Below are 21,768 nucleotides of genomic sequence, written 5' to 3'. Positions count from 1 at the left end.
GAGATTTTGCGGTTTTGGCGGGAAAATGAGATTTTGCGGTTTTGGCGGGAAAACAAGATTTTACGATTTTGGCGGGAAAATGAGATTTTGCGGTTTTGGAGGTAAAACGAGATTTTGCGAGTTTGGCGGAAAAACGTGATTTTGCGGTTTGACGGGAAAATATAATTTTGCTGTTTTGGCGGGAAAACGTAATTTTGCGGTTTTGGCAGAAAAACGAGTTTTCGTGTTTTGTGTTTTTAGTAGGAAAATGTGATTTTGCGGGTTTAGTGTAGGTGATTAGACTTGACAAAAAAAAAGTATAGGTGATTAGAAAGAAAAAAAAACCCAATGGGTACCCATAACTGATAGGGTAAACCCGTGTAAGACTTTATAGTTTTGGATACCTGACCATTTTTAACCCATTTAATTTCTTAGAGTAAAAACAGATCCCAAAACCCAGTTTTAAGCATGGGTTTCAGGTACCCACTGGGTTTTTACCCACTTTTAACCTCCCTAGTTGGGTTCTTTAAATAATGCTTTTATAGTTTGCATGCAAACATTAACATAAAACAAACAAAAAAAAAGGCCTAATAAAAGCACTTGCAACGGTTTTGTTAGATAACTGGGAGGCCCCTGTGACCCTGTCTCTTTATAGTCTTTACTTCTTGTGATGATAATGACAATGGCATAAGCTTACCGAAACACAAATCATTGTCTAACCTACGGCTCAAATTGACCTAGTCAAGTAATTTAGTTTTGGGCTGTCAGAATCTGTCAACTTCATTCTGTCGTGTAAATACTTTCAAGTTCTCAACAGTCAAGAGTCAACACACAACAATATATTGGTACACAAGAGTATGAGATAAAAGATGTTTAAAACTATAAAAAACCACATAACAGTTTCACAATTTTTGCAAATTACTGATCAAACTAAAATAATATCTTAAACAGACCAAACAAATTAGTACTAGTAGAATTAACATTAACAACAACAAAAAATCCACAAAAAAAAAAAAGAAATGAAAAGACATAAACAAATTATAAATAGTCTTAAACCCACAATAAAAGACTAAGCAAGTAGAGTAAAAAAGAAGTATCTTATTTTTTAACCTTCTTACATCTTCTAAGTCCCTTTAACTGGCAATTTCTTATAAACTGGGAGCCTTCATGTCCTTTCACAATTTTCTCCTAACTCGTTTTACCTTTTTCAATTTGATTATTGAACTTCAAGGTCTGGATCTCTTGTTACTGCAACTTGGGCATTTGTAATGCTTGATGTTTTCTGCTTTTGCAGGTGTTATCTTCACACATTTCCCATGGAACCATTTCTCACATGCATCGCAGCAAATCCAGAACTCATCTGTACCGTAGCTGTCTCCACAAGCGCCACAAACAGCACCTTGTTCATCGTCTTCTTCCTCGTCTTCACTTTCATCTTCATCTTTTGGTGGTGGAGATGGCATCTTTGCAACCTTTGTGACAGATTCGGTTTGGCGAGACTGCTTAAGAGGAATTACAAAGAGATAAGAATTTAGAAGAGAGACACAGAGACATATAATTCATAAAAAAAATTGAGAAACAGAAGAGATACCTTGACGCCACTAGATTTGCTTTTGGTATTGTTGTTGTTACCAGATAGTTCCTTGGACTGCTTTGCATTGCCGGTCACAACTTCGAAAATGGTTGGCAGCTCGTTAATCATCTGGAACAGCCTCTTCCTGAAAAAGAATAGGTTCATGGCATAAGCTGAAAGGCAAGTAATAACCAAACTGCTTTAACAAACTTAATTCCAATAGAACCACACATACAGAGACTTTGATTGATAATCAAAACCCAAAACAAATCCAGAATCCCCAACGCATTCAGCTCAAACTTCCTATCAATAGAAAAGTTCACAATCCCCAACTCATTCTGCTTAAATTTCCTTTTAACCTTTGCGATTAGCTAATAGATTCAATGATTGTTGCAAAGCTACAATTCAGTTGCAAACTGCCTAAGCCTAACAGTAATCCTGTACTAGACTAACACAAGAAATACTAATCAGAATTAGAGGCCATAACAAATCTATTGACCTGAATGGCTGAATCCAATATATAATAACTCAATAACATTGATCCGGTTTGGGATGATTCATAACTCTTGTCGCTTCAATTCTGTCTCATGAAGTAAAATATAGAATCTGAAAACCACTTGCAATAAGATTTTAACAGAATCCAACCCATAGAACAAGATCAATTGAGTTCAAAAAAAAAGCGAGACAGAGAGATTGTTATTAACACGCACCAAGAGACTAAACATGCAGATGCTAAATTGGTCATCATAACCATACCACATATATATTATAGTATCACAACACAGTTGCAACCCTCGTGAGACTGAGGCTGTTGAAGAAAGAATCTTACCTCTCGTTCTTACCAAATCCAAAACGTGCACCAAAGTAAAATGCAACAGAAAGAAGCCATGAATCACTGTGAACTGCAACCAAAGATACCCAGTCCTTTTCTTGCATTCCATCTCTAGCAAAATTGATGCCTAAAGCTGGTTCAGGAAGCTCAGGAGGAACCTCCTCCACGGGGAGATTAACTTCCCACGTCTCATTAGGAAGCCCATAGAGACACAAGTTCTCCTTCTCTGCATAAACAAGAATGAAAAAACTTTAAGAAAAACCACACAACTCAATCTTTCTCTAGATGTTAATACGTAGATGATCACAAAACAAAGTCTCCAACTAAGGAACCAAAAGACAGAAGCTTTTACTTTTAAACTGACATCTTAACTCAAGATACCAATGGACACAACCCTATAGAACAATGAAAGGATATAATAACCAATTTGAAGCTAACCCAATAGAGATTTAAACACAATTTGAAGCTAAGCAAGAGTAATAATATATATAACACTGGAGAAGAAATAACTCACCAGGATCACACGTTTGGTAAAACTTCACCATATCTGCATACAAAAACAAAAACCCAGAATCGTCAAATCTCACGAAAATAACAAAAAGCCCATAAAAACAGGATTTTTATTCATAAAACAGAATCGGAAGAAGATAGAACAGAGTGAGAGAGAGAGAGAAGACCACAAACACACCGTTAGTGAGAGCTTTAATAAGACCAGCTCGTCGACCTCTGAAGTCGCTAAAGACTTCTTCAACAGTACGAGGTATAGGATGAGTGATTCCCTCCATGTTTCACAGACGATGTCGCCGGAGAATTGGATTTATTATAGCTTCAGAGTCGCCGGAGAATATGAATTTCTCCGGTCAAAATCAGAATCTGAGGACGAATGTTTTGAAAGAATCGAGAAGAAGAAGAAGAAGAAAACAAAACCCAGAAGGAAAGATATACACTTTTTGGGTTTCGGATTTGGGGAAATTAAATTTTGGTAAATCTCTCTCTGAAAGAAAGATTTAATTTGGGTGAAATTGAGAAATAGAAGAAGAAACCCTAAAACGAGAAAACATAAAACAAAAGGGACCGATCAATGACAAAGTTTGGAGGCTGTGTGAACTTAAATAAATATAGACAACTTTTGTGTATTTTATTATTTACGTGTTGATATCAAATTCATTTTATTAATTCGTGTTAATATCCTAAATTATATATACATTATGAAACCTAAAATTGACAATAAATTATAGAAAATAATTAATGTAATGTTGTATTTTTTCTTTTAATTTCTTTAATTTATTAAATTTAATCTATTTATAGTTAAGAAGTTTAGAATCTAGTTCCATTTGAGTATAATTTATTTATTTAGATTAGCATTAACCAATTTACTTTAAATAGATTTGGTGTAATTTTTATAAGTTTATTTATTTATATATATATTTTAATTAATTTAGTTAATTTTGATTATTTTTATTTAGTTTGTTTTATATAATTTAATTTATCTTTGATTGTTTTTCTTAACTTATATTTTTGATATTATGTTCTTTTTTTGTCGTTATTGGATCGTAATGTCTGATCGCTAATGATTACAACTGAAAGAATGTAATCTAGTGTCACGCAAACAAACATATCTTAAAGAATTATTAATTTTTTGTCACTAACTTTATATTAAAAGCCGATCACGAGAATTATCAAGAAAAAGAAAAGTCGATCACGAGAAACATTGTTTGTGTATTTATCTTAAAAATTTATAAAATTTAAGTATAAATATATGATATATATATTAAGTTTAAGATTTTTTTATTAGAAATTTTGAATACACTTTTAAAAAGTAGGCTGAGGAATCGAAGTTAATCGATAATTTGGTTATTTTCCAATTTGTCTTTAATTTTCCTTTCTAATAAAATTTAAACAAAAGAAAAAAGTTCACGGCTGAACAGGCAAGCAAACCAGATATTTCAATTCAGGCCCAATTTTGAATTGTTATAGTCTTATAGAGATAGCATGTCAGTCTAGCCCATTAAAGAGTAATGGATTTTTTTTTGTGGCAGCAACCTAGTGGAATGAGATTTGAAATTTTCAAGTTTTGAACTATCATCATCGTATTCTTTTATTTTTTTCTTCTCAATTTTCACGATTAGACAAGAAACAGATCATTTCCTAAGGTTACGATAGCAAGATAAGGAAAACGAAAACACTATAATTACATTTTATAATAAAATGATGTGTGTGTTTCTCTTTTTTTTTTTCAACCGATGTGTGTGTTTCTCTAAATGTAAGAAATAGACCAAGTGTAATTTATCCGATTCGCTTGGGTTTGAATTTTTTTTTTTTTTTTTTTGCGTTTAGTACGTTGCTAGAGAACACGTTTACCGCAACTATAATCTAATTTGTCTCACATAATTATCAGTGATGTGGTATATATGTACTCTACGAACTCGTCAATATAGATATACACGCAAATACGGTTGGACAAACAGATTAAATACAAAACAAAATTTGATTAGTGCTATTTAATCCAGCTTGATCCAGTATATATATTGCTATCAGATCTAAAGAGACTATTATAAAGATTCATAAATTTTTCCAACAGGAATAAAATATTCGCTATACATATAAGTATATAACTATTCGAACACACATCATTTTATTAATGATTTTCGTAAAAATGTTAACAAAAATTCATGACGTTTTAATTCATATTCTTTCGATCAACTTTTTTAATATCTGATTGTTTCTTAGTGGGAAGAAAGTGAGATATCAGAGGTGGTTTATATTAATCGCACATGCCCATAGTTCAAATAAAACAACATACATTTAAAAGATTAACAAAAATTGATATATAACTGACGACTATTCATGCTGGTCCTATATATAGCTTACCATATCACGGGAACAACCTGCTCTCACCAAATTTGTACGTCCTATGTTTATTTATTTTCCCGTCAAACCCTAACTATTCTTATTATACTCACGAAGACAAAAAACTGGCTAGCGTCTTTTTATATTTCTATCTTGTAATCAGTTTTGTTGAATTATTAAGAGTTAGCCGATTGTTGTTTAACTATAAAGTCGCACTATCAGGTAATATTAACACTTTGTAAACGACAATGCCACATGAATTTTAGTTAGTAATAAATAGACGACAGAAAGATTTCAAAATTTTTATTTATGAAATTTAAATTGGAACGAAACAAAATCAAATTCCACTAGCTAGGTTGGTAAATTTGAATCTTGTGATATGGTAATTATCATTGTTATTACATGAAAATGTGTTCAAATAAGTTTATTTCTTCTTTCTTTCGGTTAAATACTTTTAATGCGGATTGGATACCTTTGTCATACTTAATATTCATAAATAGCATGAAGAAAATAAACTTTAACATAAGAAGGAAAAAAACTTACTTAATTAACTATATATGTTGGGAATCAGTTCCATTACATAGCCTCGCAATGATCAATCATAGTCTATAGCTATATCGAATATGTTTAGAATTATATAACTGGGTATATAAATATAGCAAAGCAGCATTATTTAAAATCAAGGTCTAGTTAAATTACTTAAAAGGATTACTAGTATAATGATCTCTGTTTCCATCTGGTATTATTGGATTCCACATATCCCACAAAGCACTGTTTGGAATCGTCCCTGTTGGGATCATGCTCATAGCTAACGTCGCCTGCGTTTGAGGCGTTAGCGCCGCAGCGGTTGTCGCTGCCGCAACCAATTGTAACGCGTTGGCGTTAGCATTTTGTTGTTGATTATAGTGAAACTGTTGAGCGATTTGAAAGTATTGGTGATTGATGTTACCTCCATCTGATATTTGGTAGTTAACTAGTCTTTGAAGATCGTCAACAATGGCGGCTTCATCGTCCTCTTGATTACTCGTAGAGATTATTGATGCGTTGTTGCTTGCGCCATAAGGCATTGGACGATATATGTTTTGATTGGCTAAAGCTATGGTAACGTCAGAGTTACTGTTTGTGGTGGTTGTGGTGCTGCCGTCGCCTGAATATTCCGTGGAGAGCTTCTCGAGATTGTTGATGTTGTTGGTGTTGTTGTTAAGGTTGTTCTCGGAATGATTAGAGGACGATGAATGGTGTTGTTGTTGTCTTAAGGCTTGACGGGATGATGAGTTATGGTCATTGTGATGTCTTGTGGATAGAGAACGTGGTAAGGATGGATGATCTTCTACTCCTGGCCTTTTGTACACTCGGCATAATGATATTTCAGCCTATATAATTCATACATGAACGCATTGTCAATATAGACTAACAATAAATATATAAAAAAGAAAAGACTATGGGATGGAAAAGTAAAATTTCTCGACAGTATATCGAAATGATTTTGAAATTGAAGAATCACAAACTAAGCATCAGCCAGAAAAGAAAAAAGCGCATAAACTTAATGAAATTTTAAGAATTAGTTTATAAACATTTCTATATCTTTAACAATGTATTATAATTCTACCAGTATAATTAAGTTGATTTGCAATACATATACATTTAGATTGGTAGACTTATGTCAAGCCTGGTGTTTTAGCTGTCTAATGAGGAATCATGCATACATCTTACATATAAATTTTGTAATTTTTATGGTTTTAATTGGTGACAACATACAATTCGAAAGAGCCCAAAAAATGTACCTATCCATTGTCATTTGCCGTAAAAATACTTGTCCGGTCTTCTCCATACACATATGTATATAAATTTGATATTTTCGTATATAGAAATGTTAATACAATATTCATATATGCCAAATTATTATATTTTAAATATCAGGCAACTTAAATCGAAGACATGAATGTGAGAAAGAGCAGGAACATTAATGTGATAAAGTGATAAACTGTAAGAAAACTAACTAAGACTTCAGAAATTAAGGTATATATATGAATGTCGAATGTGGTACTTGTGTGTATATATATGTGTATGCAGCTATTCATTAATGTATTCTACTATAACAATGGGCCATGGCTAGTAATTTAAAGAGTTCACGCATATGGCATGAACATTTTCTAGATTTAAGCGTAAACGCCGCCTGACATTTAGACCATTCACAAGTATTTTGATCTTATCGAATCAAATTCCAAAATAAAATAATTTTTTTAAAAAAGAAAGAGAAAACAACTACAATCAAATTCAAAAAGAAAGAAATTCAAACAGTTTAGGGATTAATTTCAATTTTGAAGGCCTCACCACACCTAGCTAGGGTTATATTTATGTACGTGTGTATGGGATATATATAGACTTAAATTGAATAAATACCTTTTGGTACTTCTCGGTTTCATGGTGAGGAAGACGATACTCGTTCATGATCCAACTAGTACGAGTGCCTTTAGGGGCTTTACCAGAGTAGAAAACTAGGGTTTTCTTTAATCCGATTGGCCGAGAAGTCTCTGATCTGATCATCCGATCAGCTCCTGTGGCTTTCCAATATCCTGAAGTCGTTACTCGGTTTGGTCTATCTCCATTTCTATACTTCCGATCTCTTGGCACATAGAAGTACCACTCTTTCTCTCCTATCGCCGCCATAGCTGCATACACATATATATATATCTCCATCAAACATATATAGAAGTCTATGATAATACACACACATGCATATATATATATATATATCTTATGATAGAGATGAAAGAAGGTTTATTTAGGTTAATTAAGAAAGAAAATAAAGAGGGAGAAGTGTTTAAAGATATTGAGAAGTATCCAAGATCGACATAGTAATAATTCATATTGAAGTTACATATATAGGTTTTAAGAAAAGAAATAGAGAGAGAAAGTGATAAGAGAGAAGGAAGTTGATTGCATCTATAGATCTTAACATATGTATAAAATTATAGATTCCCAAATAGTTTGAGATGATTTATGTGTATGTATGTGTGTGTGTGTGTGTGTGTGTTTGTGTATGTGAATATATAATTACCAGGAAGTTCCCAAGGATCATAGCGATAAAGATCGAGGAAAGTAATGAGTTCTACATTGAAGCGTTTGCCTTCAACTTTTCGGCGAAGGTAAAACTCTATGAGTTCTTCTTCAGTGGGATGAAATCTGAATCCGGGCATGACCATGTCATGATCGTGATCATCAGCTTCATCATCATTTTGGACATTACTCTCGTGGCCGCCTCTATGATCATCTTCTTCTATACCTTTTTCGTTATTGTTGACTTGGTTACTCATGGGGATGATGCTTGTTGTGGAGGATACAATTGCCATATATAAAAAGAGACTATATATGTATATGTATATGCATGTGGATTAAGATGATATGATGAAAAGAGATTAAGGGTTTGTTTGGATTTTATACTAACAAGAGAAGGAAAAGAGAGAGATGAAATTGAGTGGTGTTGGGTAGAGATAAGAGGAGGAGAAGAAGAAAGGACGACTGTATAGAGATGAAACGTCGTCGTGTTTGGGAGTTGAGACCAAACTAGAATAAGACAAAGAGAGAGCAGAAGAGAGTTAAGGAGAAGACAAAGACTTGTCAAATTGAGGACAGGGTGTCCACGGTTTTGTTTTCTTAGCCGTGCCTTTGGACCTTTCTCTCACTATCCATTTCTATTTATTTTTCTTTATTTTACTTATTGGATCATAGTAGGCCAACCTATTAAACAAATCTCTACATTCCTAAGGAAAAGAACTCAATCCCTGATGTAATTCTACAATTAAATATATTATTAACCACTGGACTAAGATCACTTCACTCTATTTCTAGTTTATATCATCCAAAAACTATGTATACATATAATTAGTTTTTCAAATATTATATATTGATATAAAAAAAATTATCTATTTTATTTATTTTTCTAAGTTAGGTTTGAAATATTCAAGAGATTTTTATGGAAATGCCATTTTCTTGGTAAATTTTATGAACATGTCCTTTTTCTTAAAATCTTATGAATTTACTATTTTTTAACACTTGAAAATGTCTATATTTATGTTTTTTTTGGATAAAATACATACTTTATAACAAATATTAAATTCTACAAACAAATAGCTAGAACAAACTAATTAAACCCAAACATAACATATCAAACATATGTTTAAGCCTATTTTTGTAGCCTAAAAATGGCAAACCATAGAATTTTAGGCAAAATGACAAAATCCATGAATGCAATCACAAAACTGAAAAAAACATAATCAATTTAATATTTAATGACGGTTGTTTCTTATAACTGAAAAAATATTTGGAAGATAACTAATTGACATTTAAAAAAATAGATATCATATGGTTATTTGCTAGTTCATTTCTTCTTGATATTTCTTCTTGATAAAATAATCAACATTTTAAATATCAACAGAATTTATACACCAAAACTCTGAAAGTTCCATATTTTATCAATACAAAAAAGGATATCATGGTTTTCCTTATATTACACCAGAGCCGTGCCTCCTTGAGATATTAAGAAACATTCGCCTACGGCCTAATTATATTTTATGTAAAACTGTAAGCACATTTAAACTTTGCTTGCACAAACGTAGGCAAATTTCCATTAATATCCCATGGCTAATCCATAGTTTTCTAGGAAAAAAGGTTTAGTGCATTCTTTTTTTTGTATTTGTCCACTCACTCTTTCATTTTCTTTTATTAAATGGACTTTTCTTTACTAAATCCTTATCATCTATGTTCTTTTAATGTGTATTTGACAACTTTATAGATACACAAAACTATGTTATATAGAGACCATATATATTATATTGTATTGACTATATGGAAAATTTTTGTTATATTTTTTAGTATATTAACTGAAAATTTTTAAAATAATTTTGCCTATGGCCTTGAAAACTCTAGGCACGGCTCTGTATTACACCTTAAAGATTCATAAATTTTTGTCACCTATATGATATAGATATATATATTATAAAGACCATATAGTCTTTAGAGAATAATACTTTAGGTTGATTCCATGCATAACTTATGCTGATTCCTTGCATAACTTCTGCTGAATAGTATATATTTTGTTTTTGGTTTTTGATCTATTAATCCATTGCTGTAAAAATTTCGAAAACGTAGCTAATTTAATCCTCCCATAGCGATTAAGGCTCCATTATAAATCATTGTTATAGGAAGACTAATTGAAATATCGGATATTCATTAAAATAATGTTACTATTTTGGATTATTCTAGTTATTTATTCATTAATTGAGAAAAAAATTCTGATTGGTGACCTATATTACTAATTAAATAATAATATCACGTATGCTTACTATGTCACTCGTCATAAATATATTTACGTGTTTTTCATATGCTTCACGAACGTTCTCTTATTGTTCCGCTATATATTTTTTAAATGATATATTTGGCCCACCATATCTTCATTACATGATATTATTTCAACAATTATGAATGTAAAACAAACTGACCATGATTTTTTTTTCTATGCCAACGCTCCATATGTTTCTATAACTTACTAAGAAGCTGACCTTGGGGTTACATATATGTTCTTAAAAAGTTGTATTGATACATACACACACTAACTCATTTAGTATTTAGTATATTTACCCAAACTATAGATACGTTGGTTAACAGTACCCAATTAGCATAATTAATATTTACTGTAATGGCTATTTGCGCCTATGGTTTATTGTGGTCAAAATAGGTTTCAATTAATAAATATCATAGTTACATTTGGCTGCTCTTTAAATAACGTAACTATCATCAACGTTTTATATCTTAGCATATATATATATATATATATATATATATATATATATATATATATATATATATATATATATATATATATATATATATATATATATATATATATATATATATATATATATATATATATATATATATATATATATATATATATATATATATATATATATATATATATATATATATATATATATATATATATATATATATATATATATATATATATATATATATATATATATATATATATATATATATATATATATATATATATATATATATATATATATATATATATATATATATATATATATATATATATATATATATATATATATATATATATATATATATATATATATATATATATATATATATATACCTTTCACAAGTTATGTTATACTGTATAAACTATTAAAAGAAAGATTCTAGAATTTCCCATGCATTATATATACTCTAATCTAGTTGTTATAAACATCAGAGTTTACATATATGTTGTCATTGGTGATCGTAGCAGTATAAGTATTAGCATATATTATTAACTGACCTAAAAGCTCTAGTCAAACTGTAATATCTATAAGTTGTAGATAGAAAAATAGATTGAGTAGAAAATCTTTATAAGTTTGAAATAGAAAAATGAATTAAAAGTATATCAACGTAGATGAGGGAATGAATGAAAGTGAGATGGTAGTGGGGCTTCTATGAAACGAGAGTGGGGATTCTGGAAACCTTACCTTACTCTACGTTTTAATGACTTCGTATATATTATATTTTTATTTTTTAAAATGTTTTTGTTTTTTGTTTCTTCTTCAAATGTATCAGTTCAGAAGAAATCCGTGAATGCATGTATCTCATTCACAACAATTTTTTATAGGATTGAGCGCAGCTCAGTGTTTGTAGACCTTTTTCTATATGGATGTCGTCGCGTACCAAAATTATGAAACGTACACAAAGTAAACAAATCATTTTTTGTTTTTGTTTTGGTAACTAAGTAACAATTCAACAAACCATTATTAATTAGACCATTTTTGATATCAGAAAATGAACTTATTAAAACCTAGTTAAACCGATCTTGTTTTTTTACATTTAAAACACTATAATTTTAAAATAAGGGGTACTCAAATAGTAACCAGTAGATTTACACAATTTTCAATATATATTTATACCAATATAATTTACATAAATTAATTGTTCCATTTTAAGGTTTTCTTATTTAAAAAGAAAATTTAATACCAATTTGATTTACATTGAGTCATAGACATGGACTGATGGACCCTTCGAATATTGATACCACTAAAAATATAAAAGGGATCGAAATAAGGAATTACAAATTCGGGGGAGAGTTTAAAAAAAAGATTAATGTATAATTAATGCAAAACGACTCTTCTTTGGCTTTTAGTTAGGGGGCAGCAAGTAGGGTGGCTAAAATTATGTTAGTACCTGCCAGAGGATTATGTTTACATTTCTTAAACCCATAAAATCTACTGTATGCTTTAGTAAAATTTGGTTTTCACAAGTGTATTTTTAATATTTAATTTAAATTAACATGTATTAATATTTCCTGGTTTGATAATAATATACATGTATCATTATATATATATATATATACATACATTTGCAACTGATCAATGCTTGTTGTAGAAAAATCCAATATGAATTTTTTTTTTGTCTCCATATAATTATTCATACATCTTTTTTTATTACGGTATTTTCTATATACTAACATAGTATACTTTAATTCCGTTGAAAATGATATAAAATAACAAGATGAGCTACATATTTTCATCTCTCACATTATATTTGTCTTCATATTTTTACCCATCGTTTTAAACACTTAATTACGAGTTCGATTGATTGTAAACAATATATAATATCAAGTAAATATTTATGCTACAGCCCGGAGTGAAAAAACTAATCATTTTATATATGTATAAACATTATTAATTTCTTTTATGAAGTACTTGTCGCCGATTGCATTGTTTTCTTTATAAGAAGCATATATATATATATATATATATATGTGTTTTCTCTATAACCGATTGCAGTTTAGTTATCTAGAAGTCGTGAGTTTTTGACGGGGACAGTACAGTTTTGCACTTGGAAACTTTTGAAAAACAAATGTTATAGACCTGCTAAGTAGCTGTAAAAAATCCTACTATGCAATCACACCTTAAGTAGCTTAAATCAGTTGTAATATGAAACGAAAAAGATTAAAGCGGGTTCGAGAACAAGAATTTAAGGATTTGAAAGAGGTTTAAGAAAGATGATGCTAGAATTGGTTAAGTAATAAAAACCCTAAAAGTCTTATGCCATCACTATCAAAAGTCTTTTCCTAACTAAAATAACACTTTTAACCAATAATCGAATTCTTTTTTTTTTGTCCCAGAATAGAATTTAATTGGATTTGGTTACACATCAATATAATCTCATTGGTCATCAGTTTTTGTAGTTAGGTGATTTAGTTTACTTTTACTAGAAATAATTGAACTTTAGTATTTCATTATTACACCAACTTTATTATTTTATTTGTATAATAGTCACACTCTTGTAATTATGGACCCTTCTTTTCGCAATTATTTTTTAAAAATTCAGATTTTATTGTTTTTGGGATGTATCTAGATTCCAATGTCATGAATGGACTGATTTTCTATGTATAAAATATATGCTTTCCGAATTATGATTCGGATCGTACGTATCTTTCACATTCTTGTGTGTTCTAAATTTTTGATCACTTACTAGCAAAAACATAATCTTGATTTGGTTAACCACCAACACTATTTCATTGGTCATCAAATTTAATAGTTAAATTTTATAATGGTTGCACAAAAAGATAATACTACCAACTTATTATATAAAATATCTGGACCTTTAATTTTTTTTTAAAAAATACCACCAACTTCATTCTTAAATTAATAGTACTATATTATTTGTCAAACTTTTAGTATTGACCATGCATGATGCATCACAATTATTTATTAGCGATATATCAAGGTCTGTATACACGAAGTATCCTTTACTTTCAAAGTCTCTCTCTTACTAGAATGTTGTAATTAAAACATACATTTTCAACTTTAGTATAATAATAATAATTCATAATTAGCTTTTGTTGTTTGAACCATGACTATTTTAAGAAGTCTATATTTTTTCTCGTGATTAGTTTATTTTGGTCTTGGTCTCACTCTCACACGTACGTAGTCGGAAAATATCTAGAACAGTAACTGGTTTTTCTTCATAGTTCGCTAACTGTTTCGTCACAGGTGTTTAGACTTTAGATAAGGTCTTTTGATGTTCAGTGCGAAATCACTTTATAAGCCTCTAAATTTTTTAAAAAGCATCAACTAGTAATCAATATATATATATATATATATATATATATTTGATTAGAAGACTACGATACTTAAAATAGTGTCACGAGATACTAATGATTTAAGTTTGCTAAGACTCTTGTTGCCAGAACGTTTCTCAAAGGGGTTAATCATAATCATAAAAATTTTGTTACACATAATCTGAAAATGGAATTGTCCTGTTAATATCTAAAATGGATTTTTTTTTTGTTATTATTTAAAATAAATGTCGTTAAAGATGTCTTAATATCTAAAGTAGATTTATATTTGGATTCTAAAAATAATCATGCTAGCTCTATTTCCATAAGTTCTGAATTTATAGTATGTTTATACTTATTATTTATTTTTTTCCTCAAACTCGATTGTTGTAGAAAAGATATAAAAATTCAAGTAAATACACGACATGGACTCTTCGTCCGGGTAGAAAAATGTCAATTCTAATTTTCTGAACTATAAAATATCATGTAATTATACACATAATCATGTCTTGGGAGCCACAGGCATTTCGTGGACTTGGCCTTCTTGGCGGTTGTCAACCCTTTCTCTTGGCTCTTTTTGCATTTACTCAATTGTTTGTATTTTTATGTATTAATTAAATATCTTACACGTCCCATTTCACTTTCATATTTTTTTGCATATCCCACATTTTGGTTTCCATATCCAAAACTAAAATATCCCTCCATATGAGTTATGAATAGTTACGTCACATACAAGAATTACCGATTCGTCTAGCTGATTTTGAAAGTTTCATAAATGAGTCATTTAAAATGACGAAATGCTTCCTTAAATGCTCCCCATCTTCGCAAGGGAAAGAATTTTCAAACTAATAATTTTACAGCCACCCACAAGAAAAAAAAAAAAAAACATACAACTTGACAAATATTCTACGTATATTTAAATATTTTACGGAAAAAATTGCTCTATAAATGTGATCAATAGGTGACGCCAACATCTTATATCATGATGAGCCGGCCTATGAATACAAAGGCATCGTGCTTGATTGAGAAGATACTTGCAAGTTGTTCGAAAATGATAGGAGGAAAAGTAAAATTAAGGTATGACCGGACATACAAATACAGCGATTATATAATTATTATAAATTATTCATATCTCACGCTGATAAAAATATAGTTGAAGCTCAAAAAATGTGATGACGACAAAATTTGTGATATTAGGTATATTAAATTTGTGTTATTAATTGTAAAAGTTTTAGCGATTGACAAAATTATTTTGGGCCTAAAAACAAACAATTTAATGTGCTGATTATGATAAATATTTTGTCAAACGAACAGTAATATATTACCAATAGATTTTTTTTTTTTTTTGGGGTCAAAGACCAATGTAGTAAAATACTTGAAACCCACTTTCATTGTAGATTAATGTGTTTTGATAGAGAGTGAAATAAAAATGGTATGGCCAGAATTAAATTAATAAACCAAAAAATGGGGGATGGCCATAGAAGAAAACCGACCAAATTGCATGGAAGAATAAGACCGACGTACCATTTTACGATTATCTTATGTGTGTGTTGTATGGACCGCCCACCCAATAATGCAGCCACAAGTTGATCGCAGAATGATTTGTCTTCATTTACACAAAATTACAAATTCTAACTTTTTAAAAAGAAATTTTAATTGTGGGGACAAAACTTAATGCACGAAAATGATATATATATGTCGCATCTCTTCTACGATCCAGACCTTCAATATATAAAATGCTTTTGATAGTTTACATATATTGGTATATATAGAATCTTTATGTGCTCAAGAATTTGTTTGGACCGACCAGGCAGCATAACCTCGTGGAGAGATTCGAGAGCTTAAGTCTATAATGAGAAATTATTGCGATATATGATAAGTGTTCATATCTTTATAAATTCGATTTATGACTAGTGAATTAATGAAATGTTGGATCTCTTTTCTATTTACAACGTAAGAGTCGATTGATGAAATTTATATAGTTGTATCACTTGTAGTTGCGTGTAACCAAATATATTTGAGAAAATAGTGATTATTCTTTTCTGGCTACAAACATATTTAGCAATCTTTGTATTTGCATTACAAGTTGGAAACAAAGAAGTCGTTATTTGAAAATTCCTTTTTTTTTTCTTGGATTCAAATGCGATTGATTCATTTTACGAACAAAGGATAGAATTCGAAAACAACGTTACGTTGGACAAAAAACTCAAAACCTTCTCTAATTTTTTTTTTTCTTTCAAAATCTTTTACTTAAAGTATAAAGACTAAATTTATTTAACTCCCAGTTGCTGTTGCTGTTTATATTTAGATTATACATGGGCTCGTTGAAAAGGAAAACGTACACGGTATCATGTATTCATGTTATATATAAACACTCACCAAGCAAAACTTGAAGAACCTAGAGAGCCAACAAAAAAAACTGCATGAAGTTATTAAAAGATTATAGTCCATTGGTTTTGTGATATCAAAATGTCGACAACACGAGACTGAGAGTTCAAAAACAAGAATGTGAGAGGTGGCGTCATGAAAATGGATAAGTGACGTGGGAGGATCTAACCAGACGATAGACAACAAGACAAGAGGTCCACCACACCACCGTCGGATTTAATGACGATGGGGTCAATGAAAAAGAATGCTTGACTCTCTGACTAGAGACGGACCCAGGACTCGACTCTGACAGTCCGTTGACTCTCTGACTTTAAAAATCCCATTCTTAAATAACACAACACAACAAACCAACTTCTCGTTGAGTGTTTTTTATACTCCTAAATGCATTTCAGCTCTAGATTGTTCTTTTCCAAGAATCACGCGGTAGGGGACCTTAAGATATTATCTTAGTTGTTTTCATAAGAATCGACACTAATACGTATATATCTATCATGAAAAATATATCTTCAGAAACCAAAATATTATAAGACATACTATATATAAGACAAAAAGAGAGTCAAAATATATATACGGAGCTATCTAGTTCAATCCTAAATTCAGAGTTAAGAACTTATCTCTCGATTCAAAATGTTTGTTCCCATTGATGGTAAACATTCTCAAAGATTAGAATGGAGCATCCAATAAGTTTGTTAGAAATACTGAAATAAATATCAATTACTATTAGGACATATAATTGTCGGAGAAGTCGGACCATGAAGTGTACTGAAATAAAAGAAATGTCTCTTTGTAGTTGTAGGACAAAAAAAGATTAAATGACAAGGCGGATATCTCGTGAATCTCTTCGTCCGTTTCTTCCGTTGACTTAAATTTATTAAATTATCACCAAAATAATTACACTTTCTCTTGTTTTTGTACGTTTTTTTTCATAAATTTTATTTCTGTAATCTTTCCATGTTCTTTTTGGATCTATTATTCTCTGTTTATCGTCACTCCTTCTCTCGTACATCCATCTTCTGTTCTGTCATGATATGTATCTACGTGTGTGTAACTTTGTCTACTACACACGTGTTTTTATGGAAGTTTCTTATGGAAAAGTCAACGTGTTCTAAACGACAAGTTTAACTTTTGTCTCTGTATCTCTGTATATATGTAGCTTACATATATGGATTCATGTATTTTTGTGTATTATTGAAATCTCTCACGGATCTTTTTTTTATCTTCTTCTTAAGGTCAACGAGTCTTCGAAATAATAGAAGCAAAACGAAAATTGGATGAATCAACGTTTAATCCTAAGTCCTAACTTATCTTTTATAGAGTGAATTGTATTTTGAGAACGATCAAATACTAGATTTTTTTTTTCGAAATTAAAAATTTATGATGGGTAATAGAGTTTCGCGGTTTATCCAATTTTCTAATTTACTGGCAAAGTTCTCCGATTTTACCATTTCTATAACTGTTTTGTGGGTGTAAAAGGCCCCAGACCCAGCCTAATTTGGGATGAAAATTAATATAATATTATCATGCTAAAAAAAGAAAAAAAAACTAGCCATACAATATATATATTCTGCGAGAGTTTGCATTAACAAAAGAAATATAATTTTTACTTCTTATGTACTTCGCATACGGCATACGTATAATGTTCTTTCATTAACTCATTTAAATTGAATTGTTAGGAAGTTTACAAATAATAATAATAATAATAAGAGTGTAATGTAAGAACAGTAACATGAGGATGTGTTTTTTTTTTTTACTCTTTTGGGATTTGATAAAATAAATTCATTTTGTTTATATGAAACTATAAAACATTTGGCGCTAACGAATCCGTTTTCTCAATTAGTCTTGTGATAGAAATGCAAAATTCATTTATTCTATTTCTCTCATAACTTAGTTAATAGAAAAAAATGTATCGTTTTAGAGTTTTGTGTGTGTGTTACAGAACTTATATGGGATTTGTAACCAAACATTTGTAGTCTACAGTTTCTTAAAAATATTCCCATACAAGCGGATACGTTTGGGATTTTGGATTGTGAAGAAACTTAGGTTAGTGCCACTAACTTAGTGGGCTTTAGTAGGCCTGCAGCAAAAACATCGTGTAAGTTGAAGAACACATGTTCGGATCAACGTGAGCTGATTCTTTAATTTCAAATGTTTAGGAGATCAGTTTCGATTCTGGTGCGATATCATTCATCATCATTTTTTTTCTTTCAATTCATGGTGGTTATACATAGATAAATGATTTACTTTGCATGTCAGAATTCAAGTTTTTTTTTTATAAATGAAATTTCAATATTAATTGTTTATTGTTAAAGTGGTTTGTTTCCATGGCTTCATTTTGAACGGTGCATGGATGGGCCGATAGATGAATCACAATTTACAAGAAAATAGTAAATCATTTTACCAAAGTGTTAAGTGGTACGGTATAGCTTCGGTGATGATGTGTCTCTGTTAAATGCTAGCAACCATAATCGAAAGGTTTGCCAAATGTGGTAGCTTGGATGATGATGTGTCTAGCTCTGTTAAACGCTTGTAACCACAATGGTCTAGTGGAAGCAAGCCGCAAGTACTTATCATGGATGGTTAACGAATAGTAAGCATTATGGCCCAATAGTAAATCACTAGCTAGCTTCTTGGCAGAGCTGGACTTTTAGATGATGCATATTAGATTTATCGACAAACTCTTGATAAGGCCTACACCGATAATAGGTAGGATTCATCATTCATGTATATGTTATTTAAGATTTTTTTGATGTTCAAGCAGAGGGCCATTGGAAACTTGCGTAACAACGAACTTGTAATACTCGCGGCCAGTAAGCTTCAATGCTTATCCATGCTTAGGCACCAATGGAATCGGAAAAGAGATGGTTTTGGGGATTTGTTTACACTAAGAAAATGACTCGAGGCTATTCCTAAAACAAATACTTTTAAAAACTCAGCACCCACCCCTGCTGTGAGATTACATTGAAATAAGCTTTTTGAAATTAGGAGGGAGTTGAAGGTAGGTTTTTTAATTTGTTTCTAGTGGATTGGATTGTTTATATTAATTGTGGAGTCTTTTAACTTTTTCACTGCACAGAAACATATAGAGTTGTGACAAATAAAAAAAAAACATATCGAGTTAAAACATATATACAAATGAATATGAAAATATCATGAATTTGAGAAGAAATAAGAAGAAGAAAACACAAATTATAATTTGGGTCTGATTTCACATTATCATAATTTGATTCATATTCAAATCACCATCAAACACGATTACACGAAACATGGATATCTTTACATAATAAATTAAAGTTAGGGACACGCATAAGTGAATAATTGCAGTTAAATAGGACTCTAGCTGGTCTTCTTTTTCCGTATATACAAATTGAAATAAACTGAAGTAAGTATATTTTTTTGCCAACTTTACGGGTCGGGTCAAAATTGATATAGCCTAATTCAATAATTAAGATCATCATTAATCATAGTTATAGAAGTCGATATCCTAATATTTATAATTCTATCATTAACATTAAATATGGTAACCAAGTAGCCTTAGTCCAGTGGTAAAGGGTTCGATTAGCATTGGTTACAGGAATTCGAAATTTAACATGGTTTCTTCTAGCTCCAGGAGATTAGATTTTGGGCCTAGAAAAGCTTTAGGATTACTCCTGAGTTATCAAATATATATATATATATAAAAACCTAAATAATTGTTGGCTTTTCTCCTTACCAGAAAATATGCAATTTAAATTTTAAAAAATATCTTAACAATATTAAGCAAAAAAAAAACAAAAATCGATTATCAATTAAACTTTTAATGAGAAATTTTAATTTTGTCTTAAAACCAATAATAATTTGATGTCAATTCTTATGAAAATAAATCTAAAATGTCTACGAGTATTTCTCCTTTAATAATATAGATAAATATGATAACTAAAAGACACCATGCATGCCGTCACCAATGCCACCATGATGTCACCAACGATCTAAAACAAAAAAATCAGGAAGACTAGCAATAGCCACCATGCAGTCATCACTATCTTGCATTGAGGAAGAGATGTACAATCACCACGAATATCACGGCAACGATCACCAAGGAGAAAATGTTTACACCACCGCTTAGAAGACTGGGATATGCTCCTGGCCACTTTTGACGTTTGGAGATTTTGGTCGATGATGAGCCGCCGAACAAAGAGCACGGTAAGGTCCAAAACAGAAACCGTAAAATCGCCCGAATGATCCACCACATAATTGATCAAAATTTCGTTTAATGTTTCTCTTTTCTACTTTTTGTTTGGGTTGTAAGATTTCAATCGTTTGTTATTATAGTTATATATAGCGTATTGTGATTGTGAGAAAAAGGGTACAATTATCAAGCTTTAGATATTTAACATTGATTGCACCAAAAAAAAAGATATTTGATATGAGCTACGAATTGTAAAGAATTATAAATATGGTTTATAATTTTCCAAAACAATTTGCTCATTGGTGAAATTTTCCAAAACGCTGCTTCGTATTAGCCATTTTTGTACTACCATTTCCTTAAACCCGCTTATTTCAATTCATTTTTTCTTTCCAAATATATCTTTCGATCACCATTTTATATAACAAGGTTTTGTATCGCACCACTATACGTGGAATTTTCCTTTGCTTATAAATTAGAAAAATCTAATATTTATAATTTCCTTTTCTTTTAAAATTTCCAAGATATCTATTATGTGTAGAAAATATTTCCAAGATCCGTTTTCCATTTCCAAAGTAATAGCCATGGAAATGCAATATCTACAAATATATATTTGATAACGCAATGAAAACTAACACTTCTGTTCGTAACTTAGTTTGGAATTTTTATAAATAAATAATTGGATACATTTGGAATTTACTGAGTGTACCTATAAATATAAAGATATGATATATATATATATATATATATATATATATATATATATATCACTCATATTTGGAAGTAACATGCATGGTTTGATAAATTAAAAATGAAAAGAGAATGATAATGATGGTGTAATAGTTAACTCGGGTTTTGAA

At 30.3% G+C, this 21,768-nt stretch overlaps 2 protein-coding genes across 4 annotated transcripts; both read right to left on the bottom strand.

The window, feature by feature from the left end:
• Nucleotides 873–3,468, bottom strand: LOC104710165 (PHD finger protein ALFIN-LIKE 6). 2 transcript variants are annotated; one of them, XM_010426723.2, is made up of 5 exons: nt 3,073–3,468; nt 2,899–2,931; nt 2,382–2,610; nt 1,571–1,697; nt 873–1,481 (listed from the first exon to the last, which is right to left on the bottom strand). In XM_010426723.2, exons 1-5 carry the CDS (start codon nt 3,167–3,169, stop codon nt 1,206–1,208), a joined length of 762 nt encoding a protein of 253 aa, XP_010425025.1. In that variant the 5' UTR covers nt 3,170–3,468; the 3' UTR covers nt 873–1,205. The 2 variants fall into 2 exon arrangements, with proteins under 2 accessions (XP_010425025.1, XP_010425026.1); XM_010426724.2 differs by having other exon boundaries at nt 873–1,478.
• On the bottom strand, nt 5,766–8,852 carry LOC104710164 (NAC domain-containing protein 35). Of its 2 annotated transcripts, XM_010426722.2 has the most exons (4): nt 8,296–8,850; nt 7,638–7,906; nt 6,184–6,607; nt 5,774–6,087 (listed from the first exon to the last, which is right to left on the bottom strand). In XM_010426722.2, the coding sequence occupies exons 1-4, from the start codon at nt 8,585–8,587 to the stop codon at nt 5,930–5,932; spliced, it is 1,143 nt and encodes a 380-aa protein (XP_010425024.1). In that variant the 5' UTR covers nt 8,588–8,850; the 3' UTR covers nt 5,774–5,929. The 2 variants fall into 2 exon arrangements, with proteins under 2 accessions (XP_010425023.1, XP_010425024.1); XM_010426721.2 differs by having other exon boundaries at nt 5,766–6,607; nt 8,296–8,852.

This window comes from Camelina sativa, chromosome 9 (genome assembly GCF_000633955.1).
Source record: "Camelina sativa cultivar DH55 chromosome 9, Cs, whole genome shotgun sequence".
Lineage (NCBI taxonomy): Eukaryota > Viridiplantae > Streptophyta > Magnoliopsida > Brassicales > Brassicaceae > Camelina > Camelina sativa.
The sequence above is the reverse complement of the archived record's forward strand: the minus strand, read 5'-3'. Positions and strand labels throughout refer to the sequence as shown.